We start from the raw sequence: 16,497 nt of genomic DNA on the forward strand, positions 1-16,497 counted from the left end.
TCAAGTCTCCCCACAGTGAAACAAAGAGGAGGCAGTAGAAACAGGCCATAGCAAACCTGCTTTTGTTTCAGGCTTTATAGGATGTCGAGACAAAAGGGCATTAAGGAGTTCTGTTTGCTGTGTTACCAGTGAGTCAGAGAGTGACAGTTTCTAGTTTGTTCTTGAGTAATTCAGTTGGGTAGCCAGAATTGTCAGAGAACAATGTTCTTGTCTGTCATCAGAGCAGTGGAACCTGCCTGTCTGTAACCAACTTCAAGTGAGTGTGCTACATACCTTCTAATTGTAGTTGGTCAGGAATGTGTTCCTTTAAAATATGATTATCTTAAAACATGACACCATGTAAACCAGGTATTTGTTTAGGTTGAGATGCAGGGCTGGCTGGTTTGGGGTGCACAAGGAGTCTCACCATTGCACTGAGCTTCAAGTCCAGGCTCCACGCTGTAACCTGTATTTTCCCTAATGCTAGAAATCAGAGCTCAAACAGAGTACTTATGAATGTACAAAATGTACCATATTATTGAAATTTTAAAAATCAATTAAAGCTTTTCTGTAATTGTCCACATGCTCTGGTTGAGTGGCCCGTAGGTAATTTGTAAACTGGTTAGGTTCATTGTTGGCCATCTCTTAGAACTGATTGTCCTTTAATTAACTTATCTCTATCATGCATGTAATGTGATTCCCAATAAAAATTACAGGATTTTAATTGAAATTGAAAAGTTCTGAAAGGTAGAAGTATAAATATTATGTATTATATGAGTGCATGCTCAAACTCTCATGGACATTCTGAAAAGATTTTAATAATAGGGCAGGTTTTCCACGTGATTTAATTATCAATTGACTTGACTGAGCGTTTAGATTAGAAGAGTATAATTTGGTTTATTTCATAAAGAAAAGCTTTACATCTTTATGTCCTTATTGATTTGCCAATACCATTTAATGAGTTGCAGTTGAAAAAAGTTACATTAGTTGAAATACATCTTTGGGATTGGTCCATGTAGCCTTACTTTGGAAATAAAACCACTTGAAGAAAATGCTGAGCATAGTTCAAAGTTAATTATGTCAAAGTATTGCTCTGAAGTGTACATGAAGAAATGCAAAGTGGCAGCAGGCATTTGGTTATTCTGCATATAATTATTGTCTATAATTCCAGGAAAAATAGTTTCTTTTCATTAATCCTGATGTTTTCTTATGTTTGCTAAACCAGGTATGCTGCACATGTTTTCATTTGAGCACTTATTTTTAGTTTGAATACACTTAAATTTTTTTAGTATTCTTCGTAACCTAGTTTTCAGTATTTTTACTGAACTTTGACAGAGTAAACTTAAATTGTTGCTGCTTTATTATATATCACTGTACCTCTATGGAATCAGTGCATCAACTGGTGCAAAAGGACTTAAAATATCTAATCACATAAATCGTGTTGCTCTTCATTTCAGTGAAGTGAAGCCTGTTAGGAAATACCAGGTTTGGCCCCTTGTTAGTGATAATAATTAAAATCCCCATATAATCTGCATCTTGTCTGTAACTGGAGTGGCAGCGTACGGAGCAAGGCAGTGCAGTCACTGTCCTGGGTCGGGTCTGTCTGCTCAGGGTCATGTCAGGTGTTTAACACCAACTCTGTATCAACAGCATCAGATAAAAGACAAAGAAAAGCTGGGAGAGAGACTTCCTATTTTTTACTCTAAAATATTTTGTAGTAAGTTGGAAAAAGTCAGTAGAGTTTGCTTTTCAAATATGGGCAATTCTCATTGTACTTGTGATTCAGTACATAATGGTAGTGATACAAATAAGGCACTGAAAACCTTAGTTTTTGGTGATGTTTTCAGAGATTTCAGACTTTTTCTGCATGTTGCACGGAAGCCTAAGAACACAGGTGTAGGGAGGGTGTTCAGAAGGGGATTACAAGCGCATTGCCCTTGGCCCAGGTACCTCTGCCCTCATGCTTTGTGTTAAGGGGCTCCAGGTTTCTCCGGAACACATCAGGCAGCTGGTGTTGCTGCCCCGGGTTTGAGTTTCCAGTTTGGTGCACTGAACAAAGAGCAGGACAGTGTGGGTGCTGCACACATTTTCTGGAACCCCCTTCAGGGAGGTTTGGCAGTGATGGCAATGCCTGAGGCAACACGTCCCCACAGCCTGGCTGGGGACTGGCCCCAAGGGAGCAGTGCGGTGACAATGGTGTGGCTGAGGAAGCAGTGTGGTGACAGTGGCGTGGTTGATGGAGCAGTGCGGTGACGGTGGTGTGGTTGATGGAGCAGTGTGGTGATGGTGGTGTGGCTGAGGTAGTGGCACAGTGACAATAGTGTGGGTGTGTCACACGGGACCCGGTTGGACCCGGCTCAGGCTCATCCCTGGGAGCGAGCCCTGTGCTGCCAGGAGGTCCCAGCTCCAGCATGACCATATCTGGGCAGCACCAGGTAAAATCACAGAATACCACACTGGTTTTAATTGGAAGGGACCTTAAAGGTCATCCAGTTCAACCTCGTGCCACAGGCAGGAAAGCTTCCACTAGTCCAGGTTGCTCAGAGCAAGGACTGAGGTGAGACAGACTGCATCTCCTGGGACATCAGCCTTGGAAGACACCTCTGTGCTGAATATGGAAAATAGTGTCCCGAAGTGGGACTTAGTGCAGGGCAGTGTGCTGAGGGGTCCTACTCACTCTCGTGGTTATTTTTTGTCACACAGTGTGTAGGCTTTGTGCTGGATTCTGACTTTGGCTCATGGTGGCATCAGCACTGTCCCCAGCAGCGTTCCAGGATGGCAGGGCTGCCATTGTAAGTCCTGGATTTGCAGCTGTGTTACACTTCTGGCTGTGTGGCTGCTCAGGAGGAGTCTTGCACAGGTACCAGGTTGGTGTAGCTGGGCCAAAAGCACCAGAGTGGTACAGTTTAAATTATGAATCCCAGCTTCTCCAGCAGATTGCCATGGCATTGTGCTTGCCTTCTTCATCTCAAGCTAGAACGAAAACTGGTGATTTCAGTGTCCTCAAGGTTGATGCCCTTGCAAGAAGCTGTTCTGTCCCTCAAGTCTGTGACCGTCTTTTGAGTCTGCCTTGTTCCACTGCAGTTCATCTTTGTTATGGTAATTTAAAAATTTAACAGGTTTATTAATCCTGCAGAATTTATTATAGTCAAACATGAGATATTATTAAGTTGCTATTGTACGCAGCATTTACCCTCGCTGTTGGAATGACTTGTCCTCTGCATTGGCAGACACAGAAACATTCATTTTGTTTCCTAATTAGGAGAGCTGCAATCAGGAACCATGACAGGGTTCAGCTCCTCGGTGTACAGCATGCCAGGTTCCATAGTGCAGGCTTTATAAAATTCTCTTTAATTCAGGAACAGAATATCATTAACTTTGTAAGTGGATGAATACAATGGACAAGCAATTTAATTAACTTCTAACATTGGATGTTGGACAGGAGACAAAATGAAATTATGCACATATTTCTTATGCAGGCAGTCAACCTTGAAAGGGGCTTGATTGTGATGGGTCAGACAGGGGGACAGCTTTGTCCAATTATTTGATGTTTAGTCCTAGAATATGAAATTTGAAATTTGGTACTTTGTAAATCAATCATCTCTTATTTTGAGGCAGCTACAGAGGTTCTCTGAGATACAAAACAACCACCAGTGACTGTGACACGCTAAATACAACCTTTTACCACACGGTACTTTCCTATTTGGAGATGACCTGTATAATGCTAAATGAAATGGGCATTAATGCCTCCTCATCAAATTGAATTTGCCATCTTGAGTGTATTATGTAAGAATATATCAATGAAACACTGAATTGATTTAAAGTTTTTAAAATTAAGATTATTTAGAATCAAGTCAATGTAGTAGGAGTCACCCAGCCTACCAGTTTTCCCCCAAATAAAACACCTTTTTTTCTTACTAGAAGAGAACTGTGGTAAAGCGTTAAGCATCCAGCAGTGTCTCTCATCTGCTCAGAAGCCATCCAGGTTGGGTCCAAGTTCCAAGACCAGCCACTGTCCAGTGCCCAGCAGGAAAGGGCTTTCCTTGGGCTGCTCTTTCTTCTGGCCAGGCCCGGCTGCAAAAATCCAGGGGACATAGAATATAGAATGTAGCTGAAAAATAATATTCTGCACTTCTGTATTATCTTCTGCAACCTGAAACTCGAGCTCTGTTTCTTAAAGTTCAAGAACTGTTGCCACTATCCGTGGGATAAAACTGACTCTGGACAATTTTTTGAGCTTGTTTGTTGGGAACTTTTAACTGCCCAGAAAATGTTTTAGGCTCTTCATGAGGCTCAACACTGAAATAACTGTGAAATATTTAGCATTTACCTGTGTATCTTTAGAGAAGCACTTATGCTTATCCTATCTGCTGTGCTTACTGATGGAAATTATACTTCCGTTCTATCCTTTTCCATCCTGAAGAGTCAATGAATATTCTGAGCAGGGCAAGGTGCTTTGCTCTGGCTTTGAATGTCCTCGGCAGAGGTTTTGGCTCTCTGATCACACTCACTCCCTGCTGGCAGGCCTGTTAAAACTTGCTGGGGCCAAATCCAGAGTGTGGCCCTGAACTACAGCTCTGCATCCTGTATTCCGACTGCCTCCTTTCCGCACTGGTGCGGAGCCAGGCTGGGTGCCTCTTATCCTGATTGGGGCCTCCAGAGTGCTTGTGTAATAGAAATATTAAATAACAGCGTGATTAATGACTTTGTGAGAGCTCTACTTTGTGTTTAGGAATATTGATAAGTGGCCTTTTTTGTAACTGCTCAGCACACGTACACTTCCCTTAGCTCAGATTGGCTCCTTGATCTGTCACTAATCTTGGTTTTCAGAAAAAGAACCTCTGTCTGACTTTTTTTTAAATTGAATTTATTTTTAATTAAAATACTAAGTATTTTTGTGAAATACATCAATATCAAAAATGGCATTAAATATTCTTTGTCAATGTGGTAGGTTACATATGGGTTATTCATTTACTCAGCAGACATGTTAATACATAGCTCAGAGGTTTTGTTTGTTAATTTTTCTCTTCTTAAATTAACTGGTCCCAAATAATCTTTTAAAATTGAATATGATTTTTCGTTTGTTGTGACAAAATTATAAAGAGAAGGTGGTAGAGATGGATCGTGTTAGCTGAAGATCCCTCATTTTGTTAGTCTTCAAAACAGGAAAATGAAAGCTCCCAAGACTTCGTTTTTATTCTAGAAAATGTACCCTTGCTGACTGCTGTTAGCAGAGACCTCCCTGAGGTATCTGTAATGACCAGGATGGCAGACAAGTTTCTTTTTTTATGTTGCTCTCTTGATTAAGAATTTAAATGACTTGGGATTTAGATATCTTGGAATTTTTAAAACAGTTACTCCAGTCTGTCAGGTAGACAAGTCACAACCTTTACAGAAATCTAAACAGATAAACCTGTTTGAAAATATCTGAATCCTGGTAATGAGACTAGGAATAAACGTTACAAGCTATAAAACTATATGTGAACACCTGTGCATCAGTTGTTTCCTGAATTACATTTAATTCAACTATTATAAAAGCAAAACCAAATCATAATTTATTTTTTAATTATTCGGATTTTAGTGATACATTTATAGTGATTATCCCCCTTGATAGTTGCATTATTATTGGTCCTGCACTTTGAAAGGGCTGCTGTGAAGAAGTAAGAAGGAAGAGAGTGAGGGAGCAGTGGTAGATGTTACAAGTATGTCTGAGGATGCTCAACTACGACTCAACAGCAAAGATTGTGGCACTGAAGTGAGTTGAGGATGGCTGGAAACCACACTGTGTGTTCTGACAGCTGGGAACACAGGCAGTGTGAGGTGATTCACCTAGCACAGAGCAGCTTGAGGTCAACTTGCCAGCCTGGTGCAGCTGTATGGCTGGAAGAGTTGGTCTGAAGAATTGGCAGGTCCATGAAATAAATGGATTATAAACAAATTAGATTTTTTAAAGACAAAATAACTTTTGAAGTCAAAACCAGCATGTGGAAATTAATGTAGAAATGCAGAAGGGTCTTCGCAGGTACGGATCCAATATAGTCAAGAAATTCCCAGGAGTTAGGGACTCCTAGTGCTGGGCACTTTTTTATCCCTACCAGCTGCACCTGCTGCTTCTGCTTCCAGAAGACTCCAGTGCTCCAACAGCACTGACTTAACTGGGAAATGAGCATTGGAGACATTGGTAAGATAAAAGTGCAAGTGGCTTCTTTACAACATGAGTATTATAAATAAACAAATATATATCTTATTTATGTATAAACATTGTATGTTTATGTTAGGATGCATAACATGGAGTTTATGGAGTAAGAGAGTCTGCAGTGCCAATCCTGCCACTGGTTTTACTCTTTCCAAGTGGACAATTCCATTTGCTTTAATGGGAATATCACATGTCACTGAACTATTGTTTTTAATACAGAACAAGTTCTGGTGTGTCGAGAGAGTTTTTGAAATTTGTCACTGAGTATTTGGAGCCCACTCACTTTGACACTTTATTAAAGATGTAATTATTCAAATACTGTTAACTGAAGCTGATACCTGTGTTTGCGATATGGAGCTGTGGGAGTGGCGTGTAATTGTTTGGAATGGTTGGATCGGGCTCCGGCCGTCTGCACGTCAGGTGGAGCAGGGCCGTCCGGGCAGGCTCAATGGCACTTTAATTGTATGTGCTTTAGCTGATAAGTCTAATTCAGGAAATGATAAATTGCTGGACACCTAATTTGTTTGCAAATAAAAAGCGACAGAGTATTTTATAATGAGTTAATCTGTGTACCCAGCCTGGTTTTTAACCTTGAGTGGGCAATAGGCGGTTGGTGTTATTTGGCTGTAGTGAATCGAGTGTGGCAGAGCTGCAGGCAGACCCTGCACTGTCGCTCGTGGTGTCAGTACTTCATCAGTCCCTGTTCAGCTGTGTTGGTACCAGCCTGTCCTGCAGCTCCCCTTCCTCTGTTTTTGGGAAAGTGGCAGCTGTATCAAAACTAACTTTTTTATGGCAAACTAAAGGTGGGTGTTTTCACAAAGTGTTTCTAAAGTGCCACAGAAATCCAAGGTAGCCAGTGGCTTGTTCCCTAGCAGAATTTTGGAGCTGTTTTGCTGTTCCTGTACCCTGTGGCAGGGCACCCTTCACACCAGGTACCCCCACACTCCCTCAGCAGGAGGGTACCCCACAGTCCCTTCCTCAGCAGGAGGGTACCCCACAGTCCCTGGGTATTGGGGCCTGTCCTGGGGGCAGCTGGGCACCCACAGCCTCTGATCCCAGCAGCCCCTGGCTGGGAGGTGGCAGCGGGTGGCCCCTGGCCATGGCAGCCATCGCGCTGACCCAGGCCGCAGCCCCTGGCAGCGCTCAGCATCCCCCAGGCATGCAGGGAAGGTCAGGCCCTGCCCTTTCGCATCTCAGGTTTGTCTCTTTGAAGTCTCTTAAACTTCACTGTGACATAAAAGAGTCGAGACAGTGTCCCCGTGCCATGCCCATAACAGCTCCTGTGTGACATTGCTGTCGGCCCTTCTGGGGCCGCTGCAGCTCCCGGTGCTGTGCTTGCCCTGAGTGAGATGTGGCCGCTCACAGACTCCATCTCGCTAATGGGAAAGTAATACCTGCTCTTGATGTTCGGGTTTATAAACATGTGAAATACTTTTTTAATTGTTGGTAGCAAAGCAGGCGGGCAATCAATAGTGTCAGGCCTGCCAAACTCACTGTTGACATTCAGCAGAGCCAAAAAGGCTGGTAGGAGATAAGGGCTTCCTGTCAGCAGTGCCCGCGCTAATTCATATTCAGACATTGTCATGTTCCATGATAAATGAATTCCTTGAACTATATTGATATAGTAGGTTAAACATTGAAAAAGTTGGGCTGAACTTTGACTTTAAATATTCATTAAAGCTAATTATGGATTTTATGACTACATGAATTACAGTTTCTATGTCATCATGGGCAATTTATTTTAAATATATTTAAAGCAATCTTTATATATTAACTATCACATTTAGTGAGGTAATGCAGTAAATGTTTACTCTGTGCAGTAATTAAATGTTTATTCAGCTATTTCCTTTATGCATTAAATCTCCACAGCTGAAATGGTCTACTTTAAAAAGAAATTATGCCAATTAGCTGTTAAAAAAATTATAGCTGTTTAAATCTTCAAACTTTTGTGGCAAAATTTCTGTATAATCAAAGGAATAGTGTTTGTAATTATGCCAGATATGTAATCCATCACAACCAATTTGTTTATCTTGCCATCAGTACCAGTTTTCCCAGATGAGTCTTTTGGTATGGAATAATGAAAGAAATGTCCAATACCATAATGAGTATCATTCTGGAAGCTAATTAAACGCAGTGGACATTTAACTTCAGTCTGTTAGCAGGGAGAAGATGCCTGGTTTTTTCTTCATAATACATTTTTGGGGGAGATGCAAAGCTCCTTTAATGAACGTGCCCATTGTATTGTAAATGTTGCTCTGTGTCTACAGCTGCAATACAGGCCCACACACAGACGTGGTAGGAACAGTCAGGTACTTCTGTCAGTCCGGAAAAAGCAGTTGTTAAAAGCAGCATTGCCTGAGATAATGCCTGGCCTCTCCCTGAGCTCCTGAGCATTTCCGGAGGGACCATTCTTACAAAAGCCAGGATGTGTTTGCCTGTGTACTCTGCAGTTAGTGACTGTGATATTGAAAGAGGTCCTAGGAGCTTACAAAAGAAATTTTCCCTGCTCTACCTGCAGGGTTTTGTGTGCTGGTTTGACTATTTGATTACAGGGGTGTTAAATCCAAGCTGTTTAGTTACAGTGAGCAGGGGAGACAGCAGAACAATCAGTTTTACCATCTTGTGTGTTTCTAAGGAACTTGGCCAAGCTAAAGTTGAGTATTGCTTATGACTGTGCCACCTGCCTTTCTGCTTTGATGCTCTCTGCTGGTTTAGTTGGGTGTATATATATGTGTGTATATATACAGAGAGATAGATATAGATAGATAGATATACATATATATATATTCATGTCTATTTACAATGTTTAAACTCCTCTGGGAAGTAAAGTATGAATAAATTTCAGTACAGCTACTGGCAATGACTGTGTGGTGTTTTCCTGTGGGCATGGGTGTTATTCTGAATTGTGTATGTACTTCTGGGAGTAACTGGGCACCTCAGGCTCTGATGAAGCCCTTTGTATCTTGTCAGTCCCTGGCTTTAATAGTAGGGTAGAAATCACAGAATCATGGAATGGCCACACTTCTGGAGATTGGGCAGCCACAGCTTCTCTGGGCAACCTGTGCCAGGGTCTCACCCCCCTCACAGGGAAGAATTTCTTCCTAATTCACCTGCCTGATCAGTCCCAGGAATTACATGTGCTGTCCTTGTGACCACCTGAGGCCAACAGGTTGGGCTGGTCTCCCTGAGCTTCTAGAAACTTCTAGTACTCCAGAATATGGTGATTTTAGTTACCAGCCCAGGAGCATGCAGGTTGACCTGACAAGAACTTTCTGATCTGAGCCGAACTGTGAGCTATCTATTCATCACTCTGCCTTGAGGCTGCTGAAACAGAATCCATGACTAGTTTGTATATGCAGACTGCTTGGGAAGTCAAGCAGACAAGCCTGAGGCTGCTCCCTGCACTTCACTCTAGTGATACTTCACAAGTGGCAGAACGTGTGCCATACCCTGTTCATTCCCTGGGGCAGGAGTACTCTGTTCATTATCGGAGCAGCTGATGAGAGCTGCTGCACCGTGTCTGAGCCCTGCCCTCAGAAATTCGGGTGCTCTGAATGCTGGAGAGGAAAGGCTACAGACTGATTCCTTCAGGGATGACACTGTCTGAAGGGGCACAGCTGCAGAACGTGCATCATCTCTGATGTGTGGTGAAATCAGCCTCAGCAGCCCTCAGTGCACACTGTTTTCCAGGTTTGTGCTCTAGAAGGGCTGTTGTGAAGAGGGCTGCAGTATTCCCAGAAGAAGGAATGAAGAGGGCTGCAGTATTCCCAGATCGGCTGATTCGTGCTGGGGAAGCCTCTGTAACTGAGCAAGGAAGGGACAGTGCACAGCACAACCACTGAGATTCCATTTGAGTAGAAGCACCTATTTACAGGTCGTGTAGAACTTGTGCTAACAGCAGGAGTCATCCATTTCAACAACCCTTAAAGTGGAACAAATAATAGTTTGCTTTCTTTGCATTTGAGATGTTTAAAAGTTGAGCTCTTTGGGTGGTTTATAATCTGTAATGTGTTCCTGTTAATATCCTGTAATGTGTTGTATCACTTAGATACTGTACATACTGCTGCTGCTGTACGTGCCACTGCTGCTTTTTCCAAAGGATATTGAAATTGTAAATAAGAAAATAAAGCAAGGTTCTGTTCTTTAAATTAATCTCATTTAACTGTATTGTTAAACTGGCATTTTATGAGAAATAAATTGAATTAACATAATTGTTTCAACAAAAGGGCCTAAGCATTAGGCCCTGGAAGGTTTTTTATGTATATTTCATTGCATTAGGGCAGGGAATTATAAGTGCACTCCATCATTTTTACAAGTTCACATTTATGTACCTAAACCTGATTAAGTCTATAACAATGCGGAAGATAGCGATAGCTGTAATTTCCATTCCATTATAGTTTTGATTCTTTTCAGTGGGGTGTTTGGAATTGCACAGTCCAAGGCTGTCTTAATGTTAGTGGTATCAGTTCCTGAAAATTGACGGAGTTACTTCATCACTGTCACAGATTCATTGTGCATGAGTAGTTGACACTCTGTGCTACAAGTGCAAACTATCAAACAGAACTTTTGCTGCATAAGTCTTCAAAATTAGTTTTTAAAATTGAGATTAAAACTGTAAGAAGTCTAGCAATGAGCAAATCTTGACACTCAGAAAGGAAGTTGTAGCTTGAGGATGAGTGACAGTACTGTTTTTCATAGAATTATGACACCAAAATAAAACAGGTGTTAGAGCATCTGGATTCTTCGTGGTTTACTTGTTGATATGTCACATGAGAAGCTTCGGAGTTCATAATTCTGTCACCCAGATTTGTACCTGATTTGGACAGATCACTATTTCCAAATAATTAGTATTTTTTACTTAGTCTCAGCTGTGGCATAGGGAATTCTGATGAGAAAAAAAGGGAAAAGTTTACCATGAAGGTGGTGAGACACTGAAACAGCAGCTCAGGAAGGGAGGGAGGCTCCAGCCCAGGCGAGTTCTAAATCTCCTCTCTGAGGAGACTGCGTGGGGCAGGGCATGGACTGGAGGTACTTTGACAGCATAATCCTGCTGTCCTGCTTCGTGGGAAAAAGAAAAGCTCCCTTAAAAACAGCACTAAGATGTCACAGGTAGGCTGACTTGGCCACACGTTACTGACATAGCCCGAGTTCCCATTCCAGGATCCCTTTTTTCATTTGCTGTTAAATTTTTCAGACTTGAGGCGTTTGGGATGATACTTCCCAGATGCTTGCCGAGGCTCCTTTTTTTTTATTCTGAAGGCCATGTTAGAAGGTGAAATAAAGCTGTATCTTCATACTGAGTTCTTACAGAGTATTATTATATAGCAAAGTGTTATCTTTATATATGTCAGATTTTGTCCTGTGCATTGAAGAAAGAGATGGACCAACTGGGAGTATCAGGTGGCAATGCTTTCATCTTGTACCAGGATTTATTTTTTCCTGGCAGTGTGTCCTTGTTGCAGCACAGTTAACCTTGAGTCCTTCACAGGAGTGTCTCCTGCAGTTCCCTGTTCGCCTCCTCCATGTTATAAAAAAGAAGCCCAAAGGCCCGAAGGAATCCGCCTGGGTCGCAGGGACGTATACTCATCAATTAAACATGTGACAGTGTTTTCTGTTGGATGGACTAATATGTCAAGGAGATGGGCAGGACCTCATGTTTGTGCTTTTGACAAATCAGCAAATGTTTAATCTCTGGATGTGCAGCGTCTTATAAATAATGCAGCAGTCCCCGAGCCAAAGTGGAATGAAACTAAATCATCCTTTTTGGTTAATGCGTTGCTTCTTTTATTCTTCTCAGTAAGAGTTTATCTAGTAGCAGGCTGCTTTTTTCTCAGCTTCTGTTGAGTGCATCAAATGTATTTGAAGGCTTATCAAGTTCTCATTTAAAATTTCTAATTTTTTTCATATTCCACTATAAGTCTGTTTACACTGCTTTTTCGTTTCTCACTTGATTTTCATTTGCTCTCTTCTAACATGTCATTTTCCTCTCATTAACTGGAGGAAATCAGTGTATGACATGACTGAGGAGAAGGCAAAGCAAGCAGCAAGCTCACTGTACCTGTAAGTCTCATCATGACAAAGCTCCCATGGCACAGACGGAGCCAGGAAGGGACTGTTGGCCTGAGCCCTGGGTTGGCAGCCATGGAGGGTCTTGGGAAAAGGGGCATATGGAGAGAAGACTGGAGAAGGAAGGCAAAGGGTGTTGTCCCTGTTGAGGAACTTTTTCAATCTCAGGGTAGGAAAAAAACATGTCAGGCTGTTGGGAGATTGTGGAACCCCTTCTGGAGAGGCTTGAGGTGCAAGTTAGAAAATGGAAAACTTTCCCTTGTTCCTGTACAACAGGCTCCAAAAGCTTTGGTTTTGCTCTGAAAGTGAAGGAGATATTGTCATGTTTTTGTAACAGACCTGGGGGGGTGTGTTTGGGGCCTAGAAGGGCACTGGTTGGTGTCACCCATCGTGTCCATCCGTTTGGTGTTTAAATGTACACTGGCTGTGGTGCCCTTACCGTGGTTGGTCAGCTGTTAAGGATCTTCTTTATAATGGTTGATGAAACTTCAGAGAAGCAACAAAGGAAATTAATATTTTTATAGATCTTAGAAAATTTAAACATGAATAAATTTATTCTGTGTGGTTTTTTTTTCTAATTGAAAACCATGATATTCTTTTGAATTTAGTTAGCCAAAGTGGATATTTTTTTAATTTCATATTTTATTATTGTTTTATTACAGGCTCTAGGAAGTTTTTACTTTCTTCATGAATCTTTGAAAAACATCTACCAGTTTGATTTTAAAGGTAAGCGAAGGAGTTAAATGTTTTTAATGGACAATTTGGTTTATACATCAAGGCAGCTTTTCCATCCTCTTTTCTGATGGTGGTGCTTGGCAGTTTTTCCATGTTACACAGACTCCTGTATAATGTATGCAGGTCCCTTGGTGACAGGCATTGCTTTTCTTACCTTTTATAGACCTCTTAGGAGAAGTCAATGGACCGGCCACAGGTTGCAAGCTGGAGCATTAATCATTCCCATGGACCCTTGGGTCCATGGTGATCCCTGAGGGTTTCAGAACTCTGAATGGCCACAAGGTTCTTCCGTGTAGATCAGATACAGGACCAAGACCTTAACTGTCCAACAGCAGTGGTCATTTTGCAAAGCAGCTGAGGTAGATTTATGGCTTAAATTACTCAGGAGCAGAGCAGGTCAGTAGGAGGGTGGCATTGTTTTAACCCACATTGATCCTTCAGGTTGGAGGTCTTGCTACATCTCACAAGTTTAAAAGTAATGCAAGGTTATGTACATTAAATATTAAAAATATGATAGAAAATTATTGAATGCTTCCAGAGGTGACTATAGAAAGGATTATGTAAAATTTATGTTATTTCAGTTGAGACCGGTGTATATTTAATATAAAAATCTCCTGAGCTTCATTTAGCTCACTGAGCTGAGCCACATTAATACTCCATCTAGCATCCCATTAATTTGAGACACTGTTGAAATGGTGGTAACTATGGAGTGAACTAATTGTCTTAATTATATAGATTCATTATTTTTGTTCTCAGTAGAGACAGATTCTTTCTGCTCATGTAATTGAGGGTACAGGGTCTTTCTGCCCTGAAATATTTGAACGGTAGTTCTGCATGTGTAGCTACTCAAGATTTAGCCAACGTAAGTCGTCCTGTCACCACTGGTTTCAGTGCTGAAGGAACATTTTCGTAATAACATTACAGACAGAGTGATTTTATCTCTGGCAAACCATATGGGAACACTCCATAGCGAGGCTGGCACTCCAAAGAGGCCATACCTGGGCTTTCTCCCAGACCAGAGACGTTCTGCAGACACTCAGTAACGAACTGTGCACACGGGGGACTGAACTGTGGACACTGGGGGATGCTGGGGGTCCCAGGTGTTGCCCAGGCCCTGGGTGGAACAGTCTGCTCTCCACTGCCGTGTGGATGACTTTGTGTGCCAATAATCTGTGAACTGTCTGCACACCTGAGCCCACAGCTTCATCCCACCAGCACTGGAGGAGCAGCAGTTTCACTCTGAACTCCACTTGAAGGTTCCTCCTGCTGGTCACAGACGGGATGTGTCCTGCTCCAGCCACACCTGACAGGGAAATGGCAGCTGCTTCAGGAAAAGAGGAGCTTTTGGGATTTATTAATCATTGGTTGGCAACATATTCGCTACTGTACAGCTTTTAAAAGGAAGTGTAAGAATTAGAAAGGGAAGTGAGAAAACGGAAGGAAAAAATGTAGGGGAAAACAATCAATAGGAAAGCAGTAAGCAGATACTTGTTCCAGAAAATAAATGCTTTAAATGGTCAGTGCTTCGTTTTGCTTTGCAAAACTTTAGCAGAGCTGGCTGGGATGGGAACCATTCACATAAAGATGGCTTTGGCCCAGGTATCATTTGGAAGGAAAAAACTCTTAATAAAAATCTGAGAAAATGGGTGAATCACTGTTGTAAGTCACCCACTGTTCTCATAACGTAGAGCAGAATCCGTCTCCCAGTGTAGGGTTTGTAAAATATGACCATGAAGGCTCCCATCTTTCAGGGGAAATGTAAAACTTGCCTCTTCTCGTCATGACTGTTGACGTTTTCACAGTGTATTAAGCCTTTAAATCAGAAGAAAAATCTGAGTGGATCCAAACATCCTCTGCACAAAAATCATTATGAAATTCCGGTTCTACTCAAAAGCATGCAAAAAATAGATGTTAATACACAATTCAGTATTCCTAGAACATCACCGTGGCTTTTCAAAATTCACTGCACAGTTGGATGTGACTGAATACAGACTTTGGGAAAAAAAAAGATTGTCTCTGTTTTTCAGATCTCAGGAAGACGTATCTGAGTTTTAAAATGAGAACATCTTTCTCCTACAGCCTCACGTATTATTTGCTACAGCATAGAGATGTTGGACTGTTTTCACACTGGTCAGAGATTCAAAAGTTTGCTTACAATTTAAACTAGCGCCAAGCTTTTTGTTCTGAGGGGCCATCCTCCAAAGAGGGGTTTTAGCCAGTTCCAGTCGACCACTTTGATTTACAAGAAGGATCTTGTTCTCTGGTGTGAAGTCAGAAATGAGTAGAGCTGTTTTTAGCTGGGGACTGGCTGTGTTCCCCCTGCATTCACTGCTCAGCAGTCGTGTCAACGAGCCACTGACTCACACGTAGTGTCGGTACCAATGTGGATGATGGGGAAGTGCCTCCGTTTGCCTAGAGCTTCTTTTGCCTTTTACTGAGGTTCTCCCAGCAGAAGCCTTCAGTCCTTACAATTCTGCCAAGTCTTCTCTATATCCCAAATGACATCAGGATCTCTGCTGACACTGTTAAACTTGCTGGAAGAGGCACATCCGTCCATGATCCACTGAGAATGATGCCTCGTCAGTTTATCGGGTTATTTGTTCAGTTTTCCTGTGGGAGCCAGACCTCAGAGTGATAGGCACATAAAGAATGATACTTTTTTTTCCCCTGAAGACACAGTGCTACATTACAGTAAATGCTTCCTCAGATTATATAAAATACTTTATCTAGACAACTTTAACTGACAGGTTTTTGTACGGCTTGGTGTTTTCACCAGGTATCCAGTAGAACTGGACAATTGAGGGTTCTTGATAATAGTTGGTTTGGAGTTTTTCTCCTGTACATTCCCAGTCAAACCTCAATCCAGTTGGGTAGGTCCAGTGTAATGGCAGCTGTACAGCAGCTGCCCAGACTCCTGTGTCAGAGGAGTTTGTAAACTAAGTCAGGTTTTCACCTTAGACATGCCAGTACATTGCCCTGATCAGGAGAGAGACCAAGTATGAAGTGGATCAAGAAGCAGAACCTCTCATTCATGAGCTGGGTAGATTTATAGGAATCTGTGCTGTATTTGTCTGTGATGAAGCCATTCATTAGAGACGTTGGAGAGTGATGTGCGTCACCACTGAATCTCTTGTACAAAGCCAGCACCCGTTCCAGCTGTAAATCCCCACGCCAGCCTCATGTGCTGATGGCCCAAAAGGCATGATTTGAAGGACATGGGGGCTGCAGGGTCACAGAGCAGCTGGGGAGGGTTAAAGTGCAAGGGTGTGCAGAGACCAGGGTCATGATTAGAGCTCCAGCACTTTATAGGGCTCTGGATAGCAGAAATGACAGTACCCATAACTGTGTAGCTTCGAGGTGTCTGTTATAAGCAGGTGTGTTTGTGTCTGGTTTTCCCCCAGAACAGTTCAGTGCTTGCACACTTTTGATTTGCCCTGTTGATTTGCCAGCTGTTTTGCAGATGTCACTGCTTTGCCAGTGAGTGCAGGAAGTTGCTCAAAATGTTGAGGTTATGTATGTTA

General features: G+C 42.2%; 1 protein-coding gene across 1 annotated transcript in view; it reads left to right on the forward strand.

The window, feature by feature from the left end:
- INPP5A (inositol polyphosphate-5-phosphatase A) overlaps nt 1-16,497 on the forward strand; it is a 146,192-nt gene that overhangs the window by 38,331 nt on the left and 91,364 nt on the right. The window contains exon 4 of the mRNA XM_027692165.1: nt 12,904-12,967. Within this exon, the coding sequence (XP_027547966.1) occupies nt 12,904-12,967 (64 nt within the window). The remainder of the gene's footprint in view (nt 1-12,903; nt 12,968-16,497) is intronic.

This window comes from Neopelma chrysocephalum, unplaced genomic scaffold (genome assembly GCF_003984885.1).
Source record: "Neopelma chrysocephalum unplaced genomic scaffold, ASM398488v2 Primary Assembly neopelma1_85, whole genome shotgun sequence".
NCBI classification, from domain to species: domain Eukaryota; kingdom Metazoa; phylum Chordata; class Aves; order Passeriformes; family Pipridae; genus Neopelma; species Neopelma chrysocephalum.